Consider the following 23,086-nt stretch of genomic DNA (forward strand, 5'->3'; position numbering starts at 1 on the left):
TCAGTGATTCGGTGTTGATTCCATCTGTGAATACACAACACACCCTGTAATGTCCAAATTTCAGCATATATTGCCTTGTGTGTGCATGTTAGAAGACATTGTCCATTTTATATGATTATAACAGTAAATGTTACCAGAGTGCAATTATTCTTAGCCCAGAATCTAAACCATTGCCTCTGTCTCTGGCCATTTGTCTGTGACATTTAGTCATTATGGATTGGCAGCCAAGGTAGCTGGTTGCAATGTAAATAGCCACCACTGATGATTGACACCAAGCACATTGCACTGAATATTTCATTTAGTCAGAAATCGCATGACACTACGTTATAGTTGAACAGGTTTATTTGACATCACAAACTTTTGGAGGGCTGTACCTTCATCAGGTGAAGTGGAGGAAAGCATACAGGCACTGAATTTATAGGCTGACAGATCATTGCAAGATAATTCCAGGTAATTAAGAGTAGTCAAAAGTGGTAAAAATGATGTGAGTGGAGTACTGACAGGCTGAATAACAAGTTTTTGCAGGTGATCAGAAGTGTCAAATGGAGTGATTAGATATTTCATTTAAATCATGGGATGTGAGCATCACTGGCTAGGATATTTATTCACCCAAGTAGTTTATTAACTGAATCCAGCAAACTATCACTTTATCAAGATGAGATATGTTAGTGTTACAAATGCTATTAGTCTTACAAATGGACACTGGGTGAGATACAGTGAGACCTCCTTCCATTCTGCCCCAACAATGGACTTTAACCCCAAGCTTCAGCGATAGTCTACTGTTGTACTAAATGTATTTATTTCCCTCCATTTTCCACATGAACCATCCTTCAGCCTATCTCAGTGGTGTGGGTAAATAGGGCTATATTAGGAACATTACTGTGATGGAGGACTTGTGTCTTGTAGCAGCCACAAGAGCTGCCAAAACTGGTTTCACATCAGCTTTTCATAACCAGCTGACATCAGGAACCTGTCTCCTGAGCCGCTGATACCACGGTTGAAATGCCTTTCCAATCCAAACCTCTTTATCCTCTCCATTTATCCCATGTGAACATCTAAGTGTGTTTTTCTGTTGACACTCTTGTCGAACAGCTTTCAACTGACCCCACTAAAGCAATCTGAATTTGTCATGGTATTTAAATCCAAAACAGCCTGATTGAACTGAGAAGATTGAATGTAACTGAGAAGATTGAATAGTAGCTGATGTTGGTGTGACCATTTCCAAACTCTAAGTGGCTCTATAAATTGTCCAGACATGATGCCATCAACAGCAAATTAACATAAGGCCTGGTGTTAATGCATTGAATCTGTTTAATAAGAAGCAGCTCCTTTTAAGAATGTCTATTACAAACAGAATCTGAGCATATGAACATCTCAATTGACAGCTGACTCATTGCCTGGGAGCCACATCTGTTCTAACTACTGCTCAGTCTCAGCTCCTTAAATACTCAGCAGTCATTCGCAGTTATATGCACAGATGGTACATGCCAAGATGAGTACATGTTGAAACAACGGACAGCAACACAAGGATAAATACTGACAAAAAAAAAACATATTTAGGTCAGAATTTCATGTTGAAGAAGTGAAGGAGAGAAAGGAGATGTGGACTAAATTCTGACTTTTTATTTCAGTGATCTGTGTTCAAGCCCAGCACAGTGACTAGAACAAAAGTCTCGTCTCTATATAGGAAAACAAAGAACTGCAGAAACCTGGGATCTGAAACAAGAACAGAAATTTCTGGTGAAACTCAGTAGGTCTGGCAGCACGGTGGGGAGAAAGCAGAGTTAATGTTTTGAGTCCAGTGACTCTTTATCAGAATTGATACTCTACCTGCCTGCTGGGTATTGGCATCCCATTTTATGGATTATGTTTTATCAAACAGAGGCCAGTACAGCACAGGAACAGGCCCTTTGGCCCAGCATGTCAGTGCCTATCCTGATGCCGTTCTAAACTAATCCCATTTGCCTGGACATGGTCTGTCTCTCTCTATTCCCTGCCCATTCATGTGTCTAAATGTCTCTTCAACATTGCTCTCCTCTCTGCTTATACCACTTCCCCTGGCAACGCGTTCCAGGCACCTGCCACCCTCTGTGAAAAAAACTTGCCTTGCGCATCTCCTTCAAACTTTCCCCCATCACCTTAAACCTGTTACCTTTAGATACGGTAGAACACCAGTATCCACAGATTCAGTTTTCCCGGTTTCAGTTATCTGTAGTTTACCATGGACCAAAAATATTACATAGAACAATCCAGAAATAATTCCAGGTGTCTGCCGGATGTAGGTAAATTTCCCATTTAACTGATAGGGTTCGCTGCTATCCATGGTAGGTCTTAGAACGTATCACCCACAGATATGGGGGGACACATGTATTTCAACTTTGGGAAATAGAATCTGACTATCCAACTTATCCAAACCCCTCATAATTTGATAGTCTTCTAATCCCTCAGCCTCTGACACTCGAGTGAAAACAATCCAAGTTTGAACAACCTCTCCTTGCAGATAGTGTACCCAAATCCAGGCAACATCCTGGTAAACCACTTTTACACCTTCACCAAAGATTCCACACACTTCCTAAAGCAACCAGAACTGCACACAATGCACCAACTGTGGCCTGACTAGAGTTTTATTCAGCTGTAACATGACTTGCCAACTTTTATACATAATACCCAATGATGAAGGTAGGCACACCACACACCTTCTTTACCACCTTATCCACTTGCATTACCACTCTCTCAGAGAGCTGGGGGCCTGCACCTGGAGATCCCTCTGTAAATCAATCCTCCTAAAAATCCTGCAGCTTTTGTCTTTATTGAAGGTACCTTATTAGTAGTGCCCTCTAAAAGGGGAACATTATGTTTAAATCTGTTGTCTGTTAAAACATGCAATTTACTGTTGTTATCATTTTAGAGAAGAAATAAAGAAACACTGACATTTCACTCATGGTCTTAGAATCTTTAAAAATCCTGAAGTACTCTTGGAAGTGAAGCTACTGTTACACGAAACAGAACAACCAATTGGCAAATGGCAGATATTTGCTTCAGTATTTACAGTAGAAAAGGAGAATAACTTGCTGAAAGTCCCCATGGAAATTAATGGTACATCGGGGACAGGGACTGAATATAATTAATGTAATGTCAAACATTGATAAAGAGGAAATTAATGGGATTAAATAGTGAGAAATCCCTGGGATCTGATGATCTTCCGTCCAAGGGTGTTAAAGAAAGTAAGGGAACACATTGTAACCACCCTAACTACAATCTTTCAGAGTTCACTAGGTACAGGAGTTGCCCTCTGGTTTGGAAAATTGCACACCATCCTGCTTTTTAAGAAGGGTGGAGAAGGAAAACCAGAGAGTTACAGAACAGTTAGCCTAACATCTGTAGCAGGAAAATTGTTGGAGTCTTTGGTCAAGGATGATGTAACCGAACACCTCAAAAATGTTCAGTTAATCAGGGAGAGTAAGCATGGATACATGATAGGTAGGTCATGTCTGACAAACCTCACAAAAGTCTTTGAACAGCTGACTAAGATAGTGGACAGGGCCATGTTTATAGATGTCGTTTATATGGACTTCAAAAGACATTTAATAAAGTCCCACACAAGAGACTGTTAACCAAGACAGAAGCCCATGGAATTCAAGGCACACTGCCTACATGGCTGGGAAATTGGTTGACTGGTGGGTGACAGAAAGTAGAGATAATGGGTAAGTAATCAATTTGCCAGGATATGACCAGCAGTGTCCCATAAGGGTCTGTGTTAGGGCCTCAATTATTCATGTTATTTTTTTTATTAGCAACTGGAATATTAGGTGTAGAAAGTCATATATCCAAATGTGCTGATGATGCAAAGTTAAGCAGCATTGCAGACAGTGCAGATGATAGTAGAAAAGTACAAAAGGATATTGTTACACTAACTGAATGGGCTACACAGGGACCCACAGAACCCATGACCAGTGACATGGAAGTTGTGTGTGATTACCGAAGGTAACAATGATGAATGGAATGAACTCGTCAGATGAACTTCCTGAGGAAGTGATGGATGTGGGCACAATTACAACACATAAAAGACATTTGATGAAGGACGTGAATAGGAAAGGTCTGGATAGATATGGGCCAGGAGGAGAGAGGAAAGGCTCGCTTAATTTGCAATTATATTCTCCATGGACTGGTTGGACCAAAGGGTCAGTTTCTGTACTGTATTATTCTATGACCGCCCTTAGACTCCAAAGACCATAATGGGCAGTTCTCAAGGACAGGTAAGGGTGGACAATAAATGCTAACCTAGCTAGCAATGTCCAAATCTTGTGAAAGACTTGAAAAGAAAAGGGGAAAATATAATTCAGTAGACCTGTGTCTTCAGCCACATTAGGGCATCTTTAAGTTGAAGGCCTTCAAAATGCAATGAAGATCACGAGAAAAATGACACAATTTCATACAGTCAATGAATAGACTGCCACCCAGACTAATCATACTTGGCAGTTACACTGTCCTCCCATTGTTGGTTTTGATGGTTGATTCCTTGACCACTTTATTCTCATTGAAAAATAACTACCTGCTTCTCAGTGACAGTTTATGTACAATTTCACTTGAATTTTAATTTGTTTTCATTTAAAATTTCTGTTTCTGTTTGCAAACCATCCGTGACATAACACCCTACATCTTTAACCAGCTCCAATAGTATAACACTCTGATATATCGATGATCCTCCATTCATGACTTCTTGTATATCCCAGCCCTTGAACACATGCCCGGGCCCTCAGCTACTCAGAAGCTAAAGCTGAAATGCCTTTGAAACATTGCTCAACAAGTCCACTTTACTCGCTTCATTTAAGATTGCCTTAAAACCCAATCTCACCTGTTTTCCAATCTCTCCTGACTGAGCCCTATGTTTATTTGTGTCTAATTTGCTTCTCACATCCTTCCATAACATTAAAGGACATGGCTGCATTTAATACCCACCCACCCTACCTAAACCCTGGCTAAAATCTTGAAAAGGTTCTCCCTGCAGTAATAGCCAGAAAAATGCAATAATTTATTTGTTGTGTGTGGGATATTTCTGTGAGCAAACTGGTTGCTATGTTAGCTTACACAATGACAATAACTTCAACTGAAACATATCACAATTTGCTGCTTATGCTGTGGCATCTCCTGAGGATGTGACATTGTAAGTGTAAGTTCTTTCTCGCTCCTCACGGGAAGACATGAGCTACAAATTTTGTAAGCAGTATGATGAATAGATCTGTGAGAATCTCCAGTAACCCATTCCGCCAGGATCAAAGCCCATTTCCAAACATCATCTCACTGCAATGCTGCCATCCACAGCAGCCGGAGAAATTTTACATCCTTATGACAGAAAAGTTGAAGAGGGACATTTATGAAAGGTTAATGGCATTTAAAATGTGTAAAAGGATTGAATCAATTCCATGAAGTGCTGATGGCAAAATAGCTGAATGTGTGAATCTCACAATGTATTGATACAGATGCACATGCCCCAGTAGAGCTGTGAGAAGGTAAGAACAGCAGTAAGTGCATTCAGCACGTGTGCACAATTGCTCTCAATCAAGATTAAGCAAATATAAGTTCAGACATGTGATGCCTACGCAGCAACAATTTTGATAAAGTTTTAATATTGCTGTTCATTATTGTTTATTGTTGCAACTTTGTAAGTGCACACACAAATTAATCAATGAAACCTAGAACTTGTTCTTAAGTACTACTTCTTATGTTCTTACATAATCTAGAATTCCTGATAACACAACACCTTCTCAAATATTGTTATTCTTCCCTCTTGTCTTTACTTTTCTGTTACACTCTCCATTCCGTTGTTCCTTGACCATCTGCTGCTATATTCCCCTGTTCCTCTCTCTTCACTTGTCTTAAAGGAAATACAGCCAGACCACAAGTTAACACAGGGACATCGCTGGCAATATAGATCGAGATTTAGGCAGGAGTTGGCAACTTGGAAATTGGATAGTACTTTGTGAGCACATTGGGTAGAGCTCAGCAGAGTATGATCAGAATTGAGTGAATGTCAGCAGATCAGAAGTTGGATGGGAAATACCAGCAGATGGTGAGTTGGACACCTTACTGTGCTGCAACTGGACAATGTGGAGTGTAATACACTTTTTGAGAACACAGACTTATAGCTGCCATGAATTGTATTTATTTCTTTATGTTCCATCTCTCTGTTAGCATGCACTTTACATTCCATAACCACCTTCTAACATAGAACAATACAGCACAGTACAGGCCCTTCAGCCCTCGATGTTGTGCCGACAATAGACAATAGGTGCAGGAGTAGGCCATTCTGCCCTGCGAGCCTGCACCACCATTCATTATGATCATGGCTGATCACCCTTAAATCAGTATCCTGTTCCTGCCTTATCTCCATAACCCTTGATTCCACTATCCTTGAGGGCTCTATTCAACTCTTTCTTAAATGAATCCAGAGACTGGGCCTCCACTGCCCTCTGGGGCAGAGCATTCCACACAGACACCACTCTCTGGGTGAAGAAGTTTCTCCTCATCTCTGTCCTAAATGGTCTACCCCGTATTTTTAAGCTGTCTCCTCTGGTTTGGCACTCACCCATCAGCAGAAACATGTTTCCTGCCTCCAGAGTGTCCAATCCTTTAATAATCTTATATGTCTCAAACAGATCCCCTCTCAGTCTTCTAAACTCAAGGCTATACAAGCCCAGTCGCTCCAGTCTTTCAGTGTAAGGTAGTCCTGCCATTCCAGGAATTGACCTTGTGAACCTCCGCTGCACTCCATCAATAGCCAGAATGTCTTTCCTCAAATTTGGAGACCAGAACTGCACACAGTACTCCAGGTGTGGTCTCACCAGGGCCCTGTACAGCTGCAGAAGAACCTCTTTGCTTCTATACTCAAATCTGCTTGTTATGAAGGCCAGCATGCTGTTAGCCTTCTGCACTACCTGCTGTACCTGCATGCTTACCTTCATTGACTGGTGTACAAGAACACCCAGATCTCTTTGTACTGCCCCTTTACCTAAATTTATTCCAGTTAGGTAGTAATCTGCCTTCCTTTTCTTGCCACCAAAGTGGATAACCACACATTTATCCACATTAAACTGCATCTGCCATACATCTGACCGCTCACCTAACCTGTCCAGGTCACCCTGTAATCTTCTAACATCCTCCTCACATTTCACCCTGCCACCCAGCTTAGTATCATCAGCAAATTTGCTAATGTTATTACTAATACCATCTTCTATATCATTAATATATATTGTAAAAAGCTGTGGTCCCAGCACTGATCCCTGCGGTACCCCACTGGTCACTGCCTGCCATTCCGAAATGGAGCCGTTTATCACTACTCTTTGTTTCCTGTCATCCAACCAACTTTCAATCCAAGTTAGTACTTTGCCCCCAATACCATGCGCCCTAATTTTGCTCACTAACCTCCTGTGTGGGATTTTATCAAAAGCTTTCTGAAAGTCCAGGTACACTACATCTACTGGATCTCCCTCGTCCATCTTCAGAGTTACATCCTCAAAAAATTCCAGAAGATTAGTCAAGCATGATTTCCCCTTCATAAATCCATGCTGACTCTGACCTATCCTATTACTACTATCCAGATGTGTCGTAATTTCATCCTTTATAATAGACTCCAGCATCTTTCCCACCACTGAGGTCAGACTACTGGTCTATAATTTCCTGCTTTCTCTCTTCCACCTTTCTTAAAAAGTGGTACAACATTAGCCACCCTCCAATCTGCAGGAACTGATCCTGAATCTATCGAACTCTGGAAAATAATCACCAACGCATCCACGATTTCTCGAGCCACCTCCTTCAGTACCCTGGGATGTAGACCATCAGGCCCCGGGGACTTATCAACCTTCAGACTTAACAGTCTCTCCAACCCCAATTCCTGGCAAATATAAATTCCCTTAAGTTCAGGTCCTTCAGCCACTGTTACCTCAGGGAGATTGCTTGTGTCTTCCCCAGTGAACACAGATCTGAAGTACCAAATCAATTCTTCTGCCATTTCTCTATTCCTTGTAATATATTCCCCTGTTTCTGTCTTCAAGGGCCCAATTTTAGTCTTAATCATTTTTTTGCCATGCACATACCTAAAAAAGCTTTTACTATCCTCCTTTATATTATTGGCCAGTTTACCTTCGTAACTCATTTTTTCTCTGCGTATTTCCTTCTTAGTAATCCTATGTCATTCTTTAAAAGCTTCCCAGTCCTCCGTTTTCCCACTTATCTTTGCTATGTTTTACTTTTTCTCTTTTAACTTTATACGTTTCTTAACTTCCCTCGTCAGCCACGGCCACCCATGCCTCCCCCTAGGATCTTTCTTCCTTTTTGGAATGAACTGATCATGCAACTTCTGCATTATACACAGAAATATCTGCCATTGTTCCTCCACTGTCATCCCTGCTAAGGTATTGCACCATTGAACTTTGGCCAGCTCCTGCCTCATAGCTCCATAGTTCCCTTTATTCAATAGAAATATTGTCACTTCCGATTGTACCCTTTCCCTCTCAAATTGCAGATTGAAGTTTATTGTATTATGGTCACTACTTCCCAATGGTTCTTTCACTACGAGGTCCCTAATCAATTCTGGTTCATTGCACAATACCAGACCAAGAATTGCCTTCTCCCTGGTAGGCTCCAACACTAGTTATTCTAAGAATCCATCTCGGAGGCACTCCACAAAGTCTCTTTCTTGCGGTCCAATACCATCCTGATTCTCCCAGTCTACCTGCATGTTGAAATCCACCATAACAATTGTAGTAACATCTTTGCGACAGGCCAATTTCAGGTCCTGATTCAACTTATATCCGACATCCAGACGACTGTTTGGGGGCCTGTAGATAACTCCCAAGAGGGTCTTTTTACCCTTAGAATTTCTCAGCTCTATCCACACTGACTCTACATCCCCTGATTCTAGGTCCCCCCGTGCAAGCGACTGACTATCATCCCTTACCAACAAGGCCACCCCACCCCCTCTGCCCGTCAGTCTGTCCTTACGATAGCACATGTAGCCTTGAATATTCATTTCCCAGGCCCTGTCCACTTGAAGCCACGTCTCAGTTATCCCCACAATTTCGTATCTGCCAATTTCCAAGAGAGCCTCAAGCTCATCCATCTTATTTCTAATGCTTCGTGCATTCATATATAGTATTTTTAATTTGTTACTGCCCTCACCCTTCCCATCAACTCCTATTTCACTCAACCTTACAGCATGATCCCTTTTTGAGTTTTCTGCTTCATTGATACAGTTGTCTTTCCTGACTTCCCTTGTTCTAACTTTCCCTTCAATTTCCTTCTTCAACATCCAGTTTGTCCCCCCCCCCCCCCCCCCCCCCCCCCCCGCTACTTAGTTTAAATGTAGCGGTGTTGCAGTAGCAAACCTGCCTGCCAGAATGCTGGTCCTCAACCTATTAAGGTGCAAGCCGTCTCTCTTGTAAAATTTATGCTTACCACTAAACATACCCCAGTGATCCAAGAATTTAAATCCTTGCTTCCTGCAACAGTTCCCCAGCCACACGTTCAAGTCCATTATCTCCCTGTTCCTGGCCTCACCAGCCCGAGGAACTGGAAGCAAACAGGAGATAACCACCCTGGACGTCCTGCTTTTCAGCCTTCTTCTTAGTTCTCCGAAGTCCCGCTGTAGTATGTTCCTTCTCTTCTTCCTGACATCATTTGTGCCGACATGTACCACCACCTCTGGCTCTACACCTTCATCCTCCAATCTGAAACCCATCCAACCTACACTATTCCATTATCATCCATACATTTATCCAATGACCACTTAAATGCCCTTAAAGGTACCGAGTCTACCAGTGTTGCAGACAGGGCATTCCACACCCTCACTACTCTCCGAGTAAAGAACCTACCTCTGATATCTATCATCCCTCAATTTAAAGCAATGTCCCCTCATGCTAGCCATCACCATCTGAGGAAAAAGCCTCTCACTGTCCACCCTATCTAATATGATCATCTTGTATGTCTCTGTTACATCACCTCTTAACCTTCTTCTCTCCAATGTAAACAGCCTCAAGTCCTCAGCCTTTCCTCATAAGACCCTCCCTCCATACAAGGCAATATCCTAGTAAATCTCCTCTGTACCCTTCCAGATCCTTTCTATTTTATGGCGACCAGAACTATAGTCGAGTGTGTGTTGCTGGGAAAGTACAGCAGGTCAGATAGGATCCGAGGAGCAGGAGAATTGAAGTTTCGGGCAGAAGCCCTTCATCAGGAATGTATCCTTCTACACCCTCCTCCAGGTTATTTATAAAAATGACAAACAGCAGTGGCTCCAAAACAGGTCTTTGCACTACACCACTAGTAACTGAACACTAGGATGAACGTTTCCCATCAACCACCACCCTCTGTCTTCTTTCAGCTAGCCAAATTCTCATCCAAACCACTAAAATCCCTTCAATCCCATGCCTCTGTATTTTCTGCAATAGCCTACCGTGGGGAACCTTATCAAATACCTTACTGAAATCCATATACACCACATCAACCACTTTACCCTCATCCACCTGTTTGGCCACTTTCTCCAAGAACTCAATCAAATTTGTGAGGCACAACCTGCCTTCACAAAACTGTGTTGACTATCCCTAATCAACTTATTCCTTTCTAGATGATTATAAATCCTATCTTGTATAATCCTTTCCAATACTTTACCCACAACTGAAGTAATGCTCAGTGACCTATAATTACCAGGGTTGTCTCTACTCCCCCTCTTGAACAAGGGGATAACATTTGATATTCTCCAGTCTGCTGGCACTATTCCTGTAAATAGTTATGACATAAAGATCAAAGCCCATCTGGCCTGGGAACTTATCGATTTTCACACTTTCCAGAACGCAGAGTGGTATGTGTGTGGAATGAGCTGCCAGAGGAAGTGGTGGAGGCTGGTACAATTGCAACATTTAAAAGGCATTTGGATGGATATATGAATAGGAAGGGTTCGAATGGATATGGGCCGGGTGCTGGCAGGGAGAATAGATTGGGTTGGGATATCTGGTCGGCATGGACGGGTTGGACCGAAGGGTCTGTTCCCATGCTGTACATTGCTATGACTCTATGACTCTATAATTGCTAACACCTCCTCCTTATGAACCTCAATCCTGTCTAGTCTAATAGCCTGTATCACAGTATTCTCCTCAACAACATTGTCTTTTTCCTGTGTGAATACTGATGAAAAATATTCATGCATTAGAACATTATTTCAACAAGTCACCACATATTGCAGCACAGAGGAACTATGAAGAGGAATACACCTATACAGGGTATTCAAAAAGAATGGGTACCCAATGAACGCAGTCCACTGATTTTTCAGTAACGATCCCAAACAAGCAGACAAAGCACATACAGAAACCCTCGCCACTCTCCTCTACATCAAAGACAGCTCAGAAATGATTGCCAGATTACTCAGATCTCTTGGCATCATAGTAGCCCACAAACTCACCAACACACTAAAACAGTTTCACACTTTCAATGAACTTGAAAGACCCTATACAGACAACAAGCAAAACTAATGTCATTTACAAAATACCGTGCAAGGACTGTAACAAACACTACATTGGACAAACAGGCAGAAAACTAACCATCAGGATACATGAACATCAACTAGCCACATGACCCACTCTCACTAGTATCCTTAGATACAGATGAGGAAGGACACCACTTTGACTGGGACAACACATCCAGCCTAGGACATGCCAAATAGAGACACGAGCAAACATTCCAAGAAGCATGGCATTCCAGCCAGAACTTCATCAATAAACACATTGACTTGGATCCCATTTACAGCTCCCTGAGAAAAAGAACAGGAATGACATCACCACAGAAAATGACATCATCGACCCAAGGAAACCGAAATACATAAATACAAAGCAAACCATACCACCAGTGCTTCATAGGGAGACTCATTGATGATGTTACCTAATATGGTGACAAAACATCTGAAACCAAATCTTCCAGCTAAGTGAACAAACCTACATCCATATTCATTTAGCACCTCTCCTATCTCTTTGGACTCCATACACGACTTCTGATTACTGTCCTTGACAGGCCCTAATCTTACTCTAGTCAGTCTTATTCCTGACATATCTATAGAAAGCTTCAAGGTTTTCCTTGATCCTACCTGCCAACATCTTCTCATGTCCTCTCCTGGCTCTTCTTAACTCTCTCTTTAGGTCCTTCCTGTCTAACTTCTCACACTCAAACACCCTAATTGAGCCTTCACGTCTCATCCTAATATAAGCCTCCTTCCTTCTTCTCCTTGACAAGAGATTCCACTTCCTTAGTAACTCATTGCTCTCTCGCTTGACCACTTCCTCCCTGCCTGACAGGTGCATACTTATCAAGGACACACAGTAGCTGTTCCTTGAATAAGCTCCACATTTCAACTATGTCCATCCCCTACAGTTACCTTCCCCATCCTATGCATCCTAAATCTTGCCTAATCGTATCATAATTGCCTTTCCCCCAGATATAACTCTTGCCTTGTGGTACTTACATATCCCTTTCCATCTCTAAAGTAAACTTAACCGAACTGTGGTCACCATTGCCAAAGTGCTCACCTACCATCAAATCTAACACCTGGCTGGCTCCATTACCCAGTACCAAATCCAATGTGGCCTTGCCCCTTATTGGCCTGTCTACATACTGTGTCAGGAAACCCTCCTGCACACACTGGACAAACACTGACCCACCTAAGGTACTCAAACTATAGTGTTTCCAGTCAATATTAGGAATGTTAAAGTCCCCCATGACAACTATCCTGTTACTCTCACTCCTATCCAGAATCATCTTTGCTATCCTTTCCTCTACATCTCTGGAACTTTTCACAGGCCTATAGAAAACTCCTAACAGAATGACCTCTCCTTTCCTGTTTCTAACCTCAGCCCATATCAACTTCAGTCCATACTAATCGTTTGACGAGTCCTCATCAAACATTCTTTCTGCTACCGTAATACTGTCCTTGACAAACAATGCCACAGCTCTGCCTCTTGTACCTTCTTCCCTGTTCTTACTGAAACATCTAAATCCCGGAACCTGCAACAACCATTCCTGTCCCTGCTCTATCTATGTCTCTAAAATGGCCACAACATCAAAGTCCCAGGTACCAACCCATGCTGCAAGCTCACCCACCTTATTTCTGATGCTCCTGGTGTTGAAGTAGACACACTTCAAACTGCCTTCTGTTGCTGGAACATTCCTGCGACCTTGAAACCTTATTCATGACCTCAGTACTCTTAATTGCCTGTTCCCTAGAGCTACAAGACAGGTTCCCATGCCCCTGGTGAATTAGTTTAAATCCTCCCAAAGAGAATTAGCAAACCTCCCCACCAGGATATTGGTACCCCTCTGGTTCACATACTAGCAAAATAAACTTATTCCCTTGGTACACAGTACAAGTTGCAATGGAGAGATTACAAAATGGAAAACTATTGGTGAAGCTACATAGCTGCTTTGTCAAAGAGGATTACTACTGGAACAAAATAAAACAAAGATCAGAGATTGCTGGAAATCTGAAACAAATACAGAAAATGCTGGAGCAACTCAGCAGGTCTGGCAGCATCTGATTTGATTTAATTTATTATTATTACACGTACCTAAGTAGATTAAAAGTTTTGTTTTGAGTGCACAACAGGCAGATCTTAGCACACAAAAATCAAAGAACATAAACATAGAACATTCCAGCGCAGTACAAGCCTTTCGGCCCCTTGATGTTGCACTGCCCTGTGAATCCAATCCGAAGCCCATCTATCCTACACTATTCCACTCTCGTCCATATGTTTATCCAATGGCCATTTGAATGCCCTTAAAGTTGCAGGCAGTGTTTTCCATGCCCGTACTACTCTTGGAGTAAAATTCATAGGGTGCTAGATCACAGCAAGGGATACAAAGTTACAAATGCAAAGGAGGTGTGGAAAAAGAATCAGAGTTAACATTTCAGATCCAATGACCTTTCTTCAAAATCGAACCCTTCTTGCGAACCATACTTGAACAAATATCACTGAACTCAAAACGTTAATAGTGCTTGCTCTCCATGGATGCTGTCAGACCTGCTGAGGATTACTACCTTGCTGACACAATTTTGAATAAAATCAAACATAATCAAATGTATTTTTATTTTGCTCTCAGTCACCTTACATTGCTACTGCTAATACTGTCAGCAGTGACATAAAGGATCAAATTTCACCTGAGCGTAAAAGAATGGTAAGTCTCTTCGACCTGTTTTGAGAAACTGAATTGATTTGCACAGACAAGCAACATGAACAGACCTAAAAGTATTTTTCATTAGGTATTCAAAGAATCATAGGATCCTTACAGTAGGGAGACAGGTCATTCGGCCCATCAAGTCCACACTGCCCCTCCGAAGAGCATCCCACCCAGACCCACCTCCTTACCCTATCCCTGTAACCCTGCATTTCCCATGGCTAGCCCACCTAGCCTGCGCATCCCTGGACAGTACAGGCAGGACCAATCCACCTAACCTGTACACCTTTCTGTATCCTTGGGTACTGGCATGAAGGTTCACGATGCTTGATCGCTGGTCTGTAGGGATTATAGGTGCACGAACAACAACCCACATTAAGCATTATGGACTTTATAGGTGCTCAGGTGACTCTTAGTAAGATACTCCAACAGGCATTTCACACGAGCACAAGTTAAATCCAAGTAAAGCATCATTTTTGTTTTAGATTCCCTACAGTAATGAAACAGGCCCTTCTGCCCAACAAGTCCACACTGACCCTCTGAAGAGTAACCCACACAGACCCATGCCCCTACCCTATATTTACCCCTGACTTGGCAATTTAGCATGGCCAATTCACCTGACCTCCTGACCTGCACATCTTTGGATTGTGGGAGGAAACGGAGCACCCAGAGGAAACCAACACAGACACTGGGAGAATGTCTGTGTGGAGTTTGCACAGTCACCTGAGGTGAGAATCAAACCCTGGTCCCTGGCGCTGTGAGGCAGCAGTGCTAACACTGAGCCACCATGCCACCCTAAATTTAATTCAGTTTAGTTCATTAATTTGGCAAGAAATGCACAACAGATTTTGCCTATACCAGCTCTTCCTGACATCCACCCTAAAATTATCTTTCACCAGTTTAGTTTGTCTGCACTTACTTGTCTACACAACAAATACCTTCCACTAAAATAAAACAAAGGACTGCATATGCTAGAAACCTGAAACAAAAACAGGTATTCATGGAGAAACTCAGCAGATCTGGCACTGTCTGTGGAGAGAAAGCAGAGTTCATGTTTTATGTTCAGTGACTCTCCTTCAGAAATCAGTACCTCACACTCCTCTGCAATCCCGAACTCAATTATCTCTTTTCAAGGCAAATGGATCTCGAGGCTCTGTATCTTTTCCACCAAATTAACTGACTGTCACAGCTGCCAATTCTCTGCCTGGTTTGAATCTTCGATTTTTGAGACTAAGACTAATCTGAACAGAATGTTTTAAGGCTTAAGCATGATATTGTCTGAATTGTGCTCGACAGGTTTAGCTATGTACCTACAAAGAAGCTATCTAACTGCTTTAGTTATACTGTTCACCAACCTAGTCCTTATAAGGAAGCATGTATTTTATGACTCATACCATGTGTTATATTTTTAATATATGAGTATAAAATGTTGTCCAGTGATGAGCACCCAGACATGGATATTAGTACAGTTCACCAGTGTATCTCAAACAGGACCAATTGCTAGGCTTGGGATATATAATATGACTATAATGACTTCTCATTGGCAGAATTTAGTTGCATAAATATCTTGATCAGAGAATTGCTAAAACACATGAAGAAAGGATGAGTCTTGACCACTGTATGCAGAAAGTTATTAGTTTATTGATAACTGTGTCCCAATCCAGATGGTGATGTATGAAACAAGACACAAATCATTTTCTTCAGAATTAATTTAACTACATTATGCAGTACTACGCAAGTTGTTCTTATCATGCTGTGGTAGCGCTCCTGCCTCTTTCCAAGCCAAATGTTCTGGGTTGAAGTCCTGTTACAGGTTTCTATGGTGAAGGGAAGTGTGTTTATAATGTGTCACACAGTCAACTTGTAAGTCTTTCCAACACAAAGCCCTGGCAACCAATCCCAATGGGATAGATTCCTGGTCAGTCATGTGAAGGTTACCATCACCATTCCTCGCTTCCAGCATATGAAATTTATTGCAAAGTGCCTGTGGGTACAGTTACTAGGGCTCCTTTTAGTACTGGATGGCTGATAGACATCAAATTGGTGACAAAGGCACGTGGTTCAGTCCCGGTCTGGATGAGCTGGATTTGAGAGCTCCCTCCTTACTGGACGGTCAGAAATCACACAAAATCAGGCTATAGTCCAACAGGTTTTTTGTTTGATATCACAAACTTTCGGAGTGCTGCTCCTTTGTCAGGTGAAATGAAGAAAAGCACACAGGCACATGCCATATCCCCAAACCCCTTCCCCATGACCCAATCTTATTACGTGAGTGAGTTGTGATGTTGGTTAGCTTGGTTGGTTGGATGGCTGTTCTGTGATACAGAATAACACAGCCTGCGTGGGTTCAATTCCTGCACCAGCTGAGGTTTGCATGAAGGAGTCTTCTTGTCAACCTTTCACCTCACCTGAAGTGTGATGCACCAGCTGAGGTTTGCATGAAGGAGTCTTCTTGTCAACCTTTCACCTCACCTGAAGTGTGATGACGCTCAGACTAAGATTATTTACAGTGTGGAAACAGGCCCTTCGGCCCAACAAGTCCACACCAAGCCTACGACGAACAAACCACCCAGACCCATTCCTCTACATTTACCCCTTTCGCCTAACACTACGGGCAATTTAGCATGGCCAATTCACCTGACCTGCACATCTTTGGACTGTGGGAGAAAAACAGAGCACCCGGAGGAAACCCACGCAGACACGGGGGGAATGTGCAAACTCCACACAGAGAGTCACCCGAGGCGGGAATTGAACCGAGGTCTCTGCCGCTGTGAGGCAGGATGGTGGCACGGTGGTTAGCACTGCTGCCTCACAGCGCCAGAGACCTGGGTTCAATTCCCGCCTCGGGCGACTCTCCGTGTGGAGTTTGCACATTCGCCCCGCGTCTGCATGGGTTTCCTCCGGGTGCTCCGGTTTCCTCCCACAATCCAAAAAAAATGTGCAGTTTAGGTGAATTGGCCATGCTAAATTGCCCGTAGTGTTAGGTGAAGGGGTAAATGTAGGGGAATGGGTCTGGGTGAGTTGCGCTTCGGCGGGTCGGTATGGACGTATTGGGCTGAAGGGCCTGTTTCCACACTGTAAGTAATCTAATCTATTAAACCACCGCCTGTTGTCTCTCTCTGTCTGTCAGATAAGGTGGTCCTCTGATACCATGCTACACGTGCCAATATTTACATAGCTCTGAAAAGGGAAAATAACACGAAGACCACTGCCTTAAAAAGTCTTCTGTATTTTTGACTTTCCGAACAGCATAACATTCCTGCAACTGCTGACATCTTCAGGATTGAGATTTTAGTTCATTCAGTGAAAGATTTACATTTTAAGCATTTTTTATTTAATGGAGGGTGAAATTCACTGTTAATAATGTTAGCACACAGACATTTAACACCTTCATCAGGGATATTTTAACAGGTGCATTAAGCAATCTATTTCATGCGGATCAAACAATCAAATTTTGAATTAATTTTCATTTTTTTAATACAATTCAGGGCTTGCAGAAACAAAGAATTACAACTGTAACATCATTGAGTCCAGTAGTAATAATTTTTATTACTCAAACTATATGTTTATATATTACTGCCATCACAACCTGTTGTAGTGTAAAATAAGGAGTTAGAGTGATGTCCAAAACCCCACATCAAGGCAGCAATTGTATTATATTCATCCTACACATTTGGCCACACTGTTGCCAGTAGTGTTTTTTTCACACTCTGATCAGTCCACTGTAAAGTGTTTATAGCCATACAACATGGAAACAGACCCTTCGACCCAACTTCTGCATGCCAACAAAGTTTCCCAAACTAAACTATCCCATTTTCCTGTGTTTGACCCATATCCCCCTAAATCTTTCCCATCCATGTTCCTGTACAAATGTCTTTTGAATGTTGTGACTATACCTGCATCTACCACTTCCTCAGGCATTTCATTCAGACATGCACTCTCCTCTTTCTCCATCATGAGGCAGTGTTTGCAGAATATTGTGTCCTACTATTAGCCAGACGTCAACATCCTTATGCCTTTCAGATTTTTGTTGGGCATCTCCACTGATTTAGCCACATTATGCCTAATCGTCTGTTTTGTCAGTATTTTCCCATGAAAACTTTTACAAAGTTTACAAATCATTGCTCGCTGTCAGCCATCATTTTGGATGATTCTCACATCAACATATTTGATGTTTTGTCATTGCGCTCACATTTTTGATACCAATGGATATAAGAAACATTTTCTCAGTGACAATCTCTGCTCTGTTTGAATCTCATTAATTCAGCTCTGAGACACTAGTTGCAATCGAGAGACATGAGAAGTTGCTCTACTTAATGCTTCAGGATAACCACAAGCTGTCTCTGTCTCCTTAATATTTCACACTAGATTAAGCAATGAACATCTGCTCCCTATGAATTCACTAACTTGCCCTTTTGGATCCACCTACCTCCAAAGTGAGCTTTCAGTGACACTCCCAAGGTTATAGTCGTACAACTTTGTAAGAATTAGAATTACCTGAAAGAGAGAAGATTAAAATTAGTCTTCAAACATTGACTATCACGAATGCAACTGGCATGACTCATTGGATAACATATTGGTTGTTACAAAGAACATTAAGGTCGAAAAATTAAATTCCAAGAAGTCCAATAATGAACAACATTCATTACAATCTACCGAAGAATTGCTTTCAGTTGTATTCTCGAAAGCAATGTTGATTGTGGTCAAAAAATATCTCTAGTTTATTGGCTTCCCAACTTGTGAGAGAACAGTTGTTTTTGATAATATTGTAAAAACCAACATTAATCTTGTATACTGTGACACTAGACAAGCACAGTGGTGTTCCATAATGATTCATAACAGGTTCCTGGCTTTGATCCAAATGCTTGTCCTATTCTCTAACAACGAATTACTTACACTTACATATGTGAAAGCATTTCATCTAACCAATGACTTTGAAATGCCATGGCACTTGCTGTCCTAGCTATGGTTCATTTGATAGCTTTTATTTTTTTGACTTAGACATATGAGTTCAAGTCCCACTTCCGAGAATGGAGCACAAGTATCCACAATAGGTGGGCTGACAGAGACAGATCTCATCTTTCCGATGAAATATTAAAGCCAAAGCCCATTCTACCATCCAGGGTGGATGAAAGAGACCTGCAATATTTTGAAGAAGAGCAAGATAATTATCTCCTGTTCAATGCTTATCCAACATCTTCAACAAAGATGGCTCAGTGGTTAGCGCTGCTGCCTCACAATGCCAGGGTCCCAGGGTTGATTCCATCCTCAGTAAATTGTCTGTGTGGAGTTTGCACATTCTTCCCATGTCTGCATGGGTTTCCTCTGGTTTCCTCCCACAGCCCAAACTTGTGCAGTTCAGGAGGATTGTCCATGCTAAACTGCCCATGTTATCCAAGAATGTGCATGGGATACAGGGATGGGTTGGGTCTGGGTGGAATGCTGTTTGGAGGGTTGATCTGGATTCAATGGGCCGAATGGCCTGCTTCTACATGGTAGGAATTCTATGATGATGATCATTAAAGTCAATTATCTGCCTCATATTACTGTTTGTGGGAACCTGCTGAGTGCAAAACAGCTGCTGCTTTTGTTACAATTGTCTCTCTATTTCAAAAATACTTCCCTATTTGTAAAGCGCTATTGGCTGTCCTGCAGTTGTGTAAAGCACAATCGATAGGCAAAGACTTCCCTGAGAGGTACAGAAGTCGCTAATCATCTGTTTTCTCCTGCTCTCTTAGTTCATTGTAGAGTAATGTTGGTGATCATCCCTGACTTTTTATAGTGTTATCAGATTTGCTCATATTCACTCAAAACACAGAAATAAGCAGTTAGATGGGGTGAGGGTTCACTTTCACACTTGTCATACACCAATATCAATCTTAATGTTTCTTTGCATTCACCTTAAAACCTCAGTTTAACATCTCATCAACAGTGCAGGTTTCTTGACATTACCACACACAAATGTCAGCCTGAATTATGTGCTCACATATCTGGAGTGGCTCTTTGAACCTAGGTCTGTGACTGAGAAGTGAGAATGTTGTCACCATGTCAAGAGAGAGCAGACAAATCTCAACTGAATTAAAGTTTAAAAGATCACTACATCCAGCAGAGTAGCTGCAGTCTATTAAAAGCCACAAAGCTTGGAGAACATTTTAAACTTAACTTTACTGCAGTTCCTCTCAGTTGGGGATGATATGATACCTTCTCTAAGTGCACCTCAAATGACAATGCACTGAGCTGACATTACATAATATGTGGCTTACGTAAAGCTGTTGCTACAAACTATTAAATATATTTAGTTAATTTTAAGAAAAGTTTCTGCAAATACATTTAGGACATTTAAACGACACTTTAATAGACACATCGATGATAGAACAATGAAAGGTATGTAGGTTCGTTTGATCTTAGAGTGGGATAACAGGTCGGCACGACATCGAGGGCCGAAAGGCCTGTACTGTGCTGTACTGTTCTACGCTGTGTTCTAAATAAAAAAGTATGTTAAAAGGTTTCAGATTTTTAAAAAACCTGATTGCATACGCTCAACAGATTTAAACTCATAATTTATTCTGCGTGTTGCCACTGTAACTTGCATCTTGCCAAGGAATGTAGGGCATTAGAGACACAAAAAAGAAAAAGGCACTTTCCATTAAATATTTATCTCTAAAAAGCTGTCTGTAAAAGTGTCATACTGTGTACTACAGGGCAAACATAATGAGAATCAAGCACAGGACACGTGATACACATCTCTCTGGAGGGACATGGATCAAAGTGTCTGCAAAACAACAAAGCAGTGTGGACAGAGAATCAACGTTATTAACAAAGGCCTAGCCACTCAGGGAATCTCAAAGTCATGCAACGGAGATGAGTTGATACAGTTAACCTTTTATCGGAGGACAGGTTTACTGACCTTTTCCTGCTTCTGAAATTTCTTTCCAGGCAAAATCTGACTGCAGAAAATGGGCACTGGGGATCACAATCTATATTACACCCATAGCCATTTCTTCCAAAGCAGATAGCATGCCAACTTTGTGCTACTGCTCATTTGCATAATCACAGGCAGTATTAAATATGCCTTTGACTGACTGCATGCCTCAACTGAAGGCCCAGGTTTGTGTGAGACAAGCAACTGTTAAGCCAGCTGGCATCACTGAAAGGGCTGATGTCTTCTGACTGAAGCAGTACAGATGCAAAAAATAAATGACCTTACATCATGTATCCGCTCATCTTAAGGGGAGGGGATGACCTTGTGATATTATACAGAGACTATTAATCCAGAGACCCCAGGAAATGCTCGAGGGATCCAGGTATAAATCTCGCTGTGGCAAATAGTGAAGTCAACAAAAATCTGGAAGCCCACCTGATTCACTAATGTCCTTCAGGGAAGACAAAGTTAAAAATCACACAACACCAGGTTATAGTCCAACAGGTTTAATTGGAAGCACTAGCTTTCGAAGGACTGCTCCTTCATCAGGTCAGCAGCCCTCTGAAAGCTAGTGCTTCCAAATAAACCTGTTGGACTATAACCTGGTGTTGTGGGATTTTTAACTTTGTACACCCCAGTCCAACACCGGCACCTCCAAATCATGGCTACCATCTTCAGGGAAGGAAACTGCCATCCTTACCTGGTCTGCCTACATGTGACTCCAGACCCACAGTCATGTGATTGACTCTTAACCACCCTCTGAATAATTAGGGATAGCCAATAAATCTTTGCCCAGCCAGTGGTGCCTACGTTCCATTAGTGAATGAAAAAAAAGTCAAACCACATAAACTGTACAAGCTGCCCAATGCGCCATATCATTCAACCCCCAACAATCTCTATGAACCACTACTCATTTTGTGCTTCATCTCACCTTCGTATACTGTAACAAGTCTGAATCACAAATCTCAGAGATTGACAGACTCTTTGCTATTCCACCATGACAACCACGGCATTCAAAACACATTTACTGAAATACTACCCTCTCCCTAGCATGACCAATTGGTGAGAGACACAAGGCAACAAAGTGAACCTGTTGTGGACAGGAATGGCTATGTGACTGAAGCCATTGAAGACAATGAGTTTCTCATTCCTCCGCTCTTTCTTGTATCTCAGTTGCTCCCCATTCTAAAGTCTCCTCAGGTATGTCTGTTGCAGATAAGGTAAGTATACATATCTTGTTTCTGCTCACTCCACCTCACTGGCTTCCTCCCTTCAGACAACCAAAAACTGAAATGGGTAGAAGAACAGGAAAGTATACAGACATAGAATAGAAATAGGCTATTCAGCCCATTGAGCCTGCTTTACTATTCATTAAGATCATGGCTGATCATACACCTCAAAGCTACTTTCGTGAAATATCTCCGCTTCACTTGATGTTATTAGTTTCCATAAACCTATCAATTTTTGTCTTGGAAGTGCTCAATCATTGAGTTTCCATAGCCTTCTGGGTTGGAGATTTCCATAAATCTATCACCGACTAAATGAAAAAATTCCTCCTCATTTCAGTCTTAAATGGCCTGGACATGAATATAAAATCAGGAACATACTTCTGAGGGTCTACAAGGTTCTGGTCAGACCACATTTGGAGTATTGTGTGCAGTTTTGGGCTTCATATCTCAGGAAGGATGGACTGTCCCTGGACAGTGTTCAGAGGAGGTCCACAAGATTTGTCTCAGGAATGAAAACCTTAACGTATGAGGAACATTTGAGGACTCTGGGTTTATATTTGATGGATTTAAAAGAATGAAGGGAGATCTAACTAAAACTTACAGAATACTGAATGGCCTGGACAGAGTGGATGTTGGAAAGATGTTTCTATTGGTAGGAGAGACTAGGACCTGAGGGCACAGCCTTAGAGTAAAGGGAAGACCTTTTAGAATGGAGATAAGGAGA

At 41.9% G+C, this 23,086-nt stretch overlaps 1 protein-coding gene across 3 annotated transcripts in view; it reads right to left on the reverse strand.

The window, feature by feature from the left end:
* Window positions 1-23,086, reverse strand: part of LOC140463298 (VPS10 domain-containing receptor SorCS1-like) — a 1,204,408-nt gene that overhangs the window by 785,273 nt on the left and 396,049 nt on the right. For all 3 annotated transcript variants that reach the window (XM_072557066.1, XM_072557065.1, XM_072557064.1), the window contains exon 2: window positions 18,641-18,708. In XM_072557066.1, coding sequence (XP_072413167.1) covers window positions 18,641-18,708 — 68 coding nt within the window. The remainder of the gene's footprint in view (window positions 1-18,640; window positions 18,709-23,086) is intronic.

The sequence above is a fragment of the Chiloscyllium punctatum genome, chromosome 38 (genome assembly GCF_047496795.1).
Source record: "Chiloscyllium punctatum isolate Juve2018m chromosome 38, sChiPun1.3, whole genome shotgun sequence".
NCBI lineage: Eukaryota > Metazoa > Chordata > Chondrichthyes > Orectolobiformes > Hemiscylliidae > Chiloscyllium > Chiloscyllium punctatum.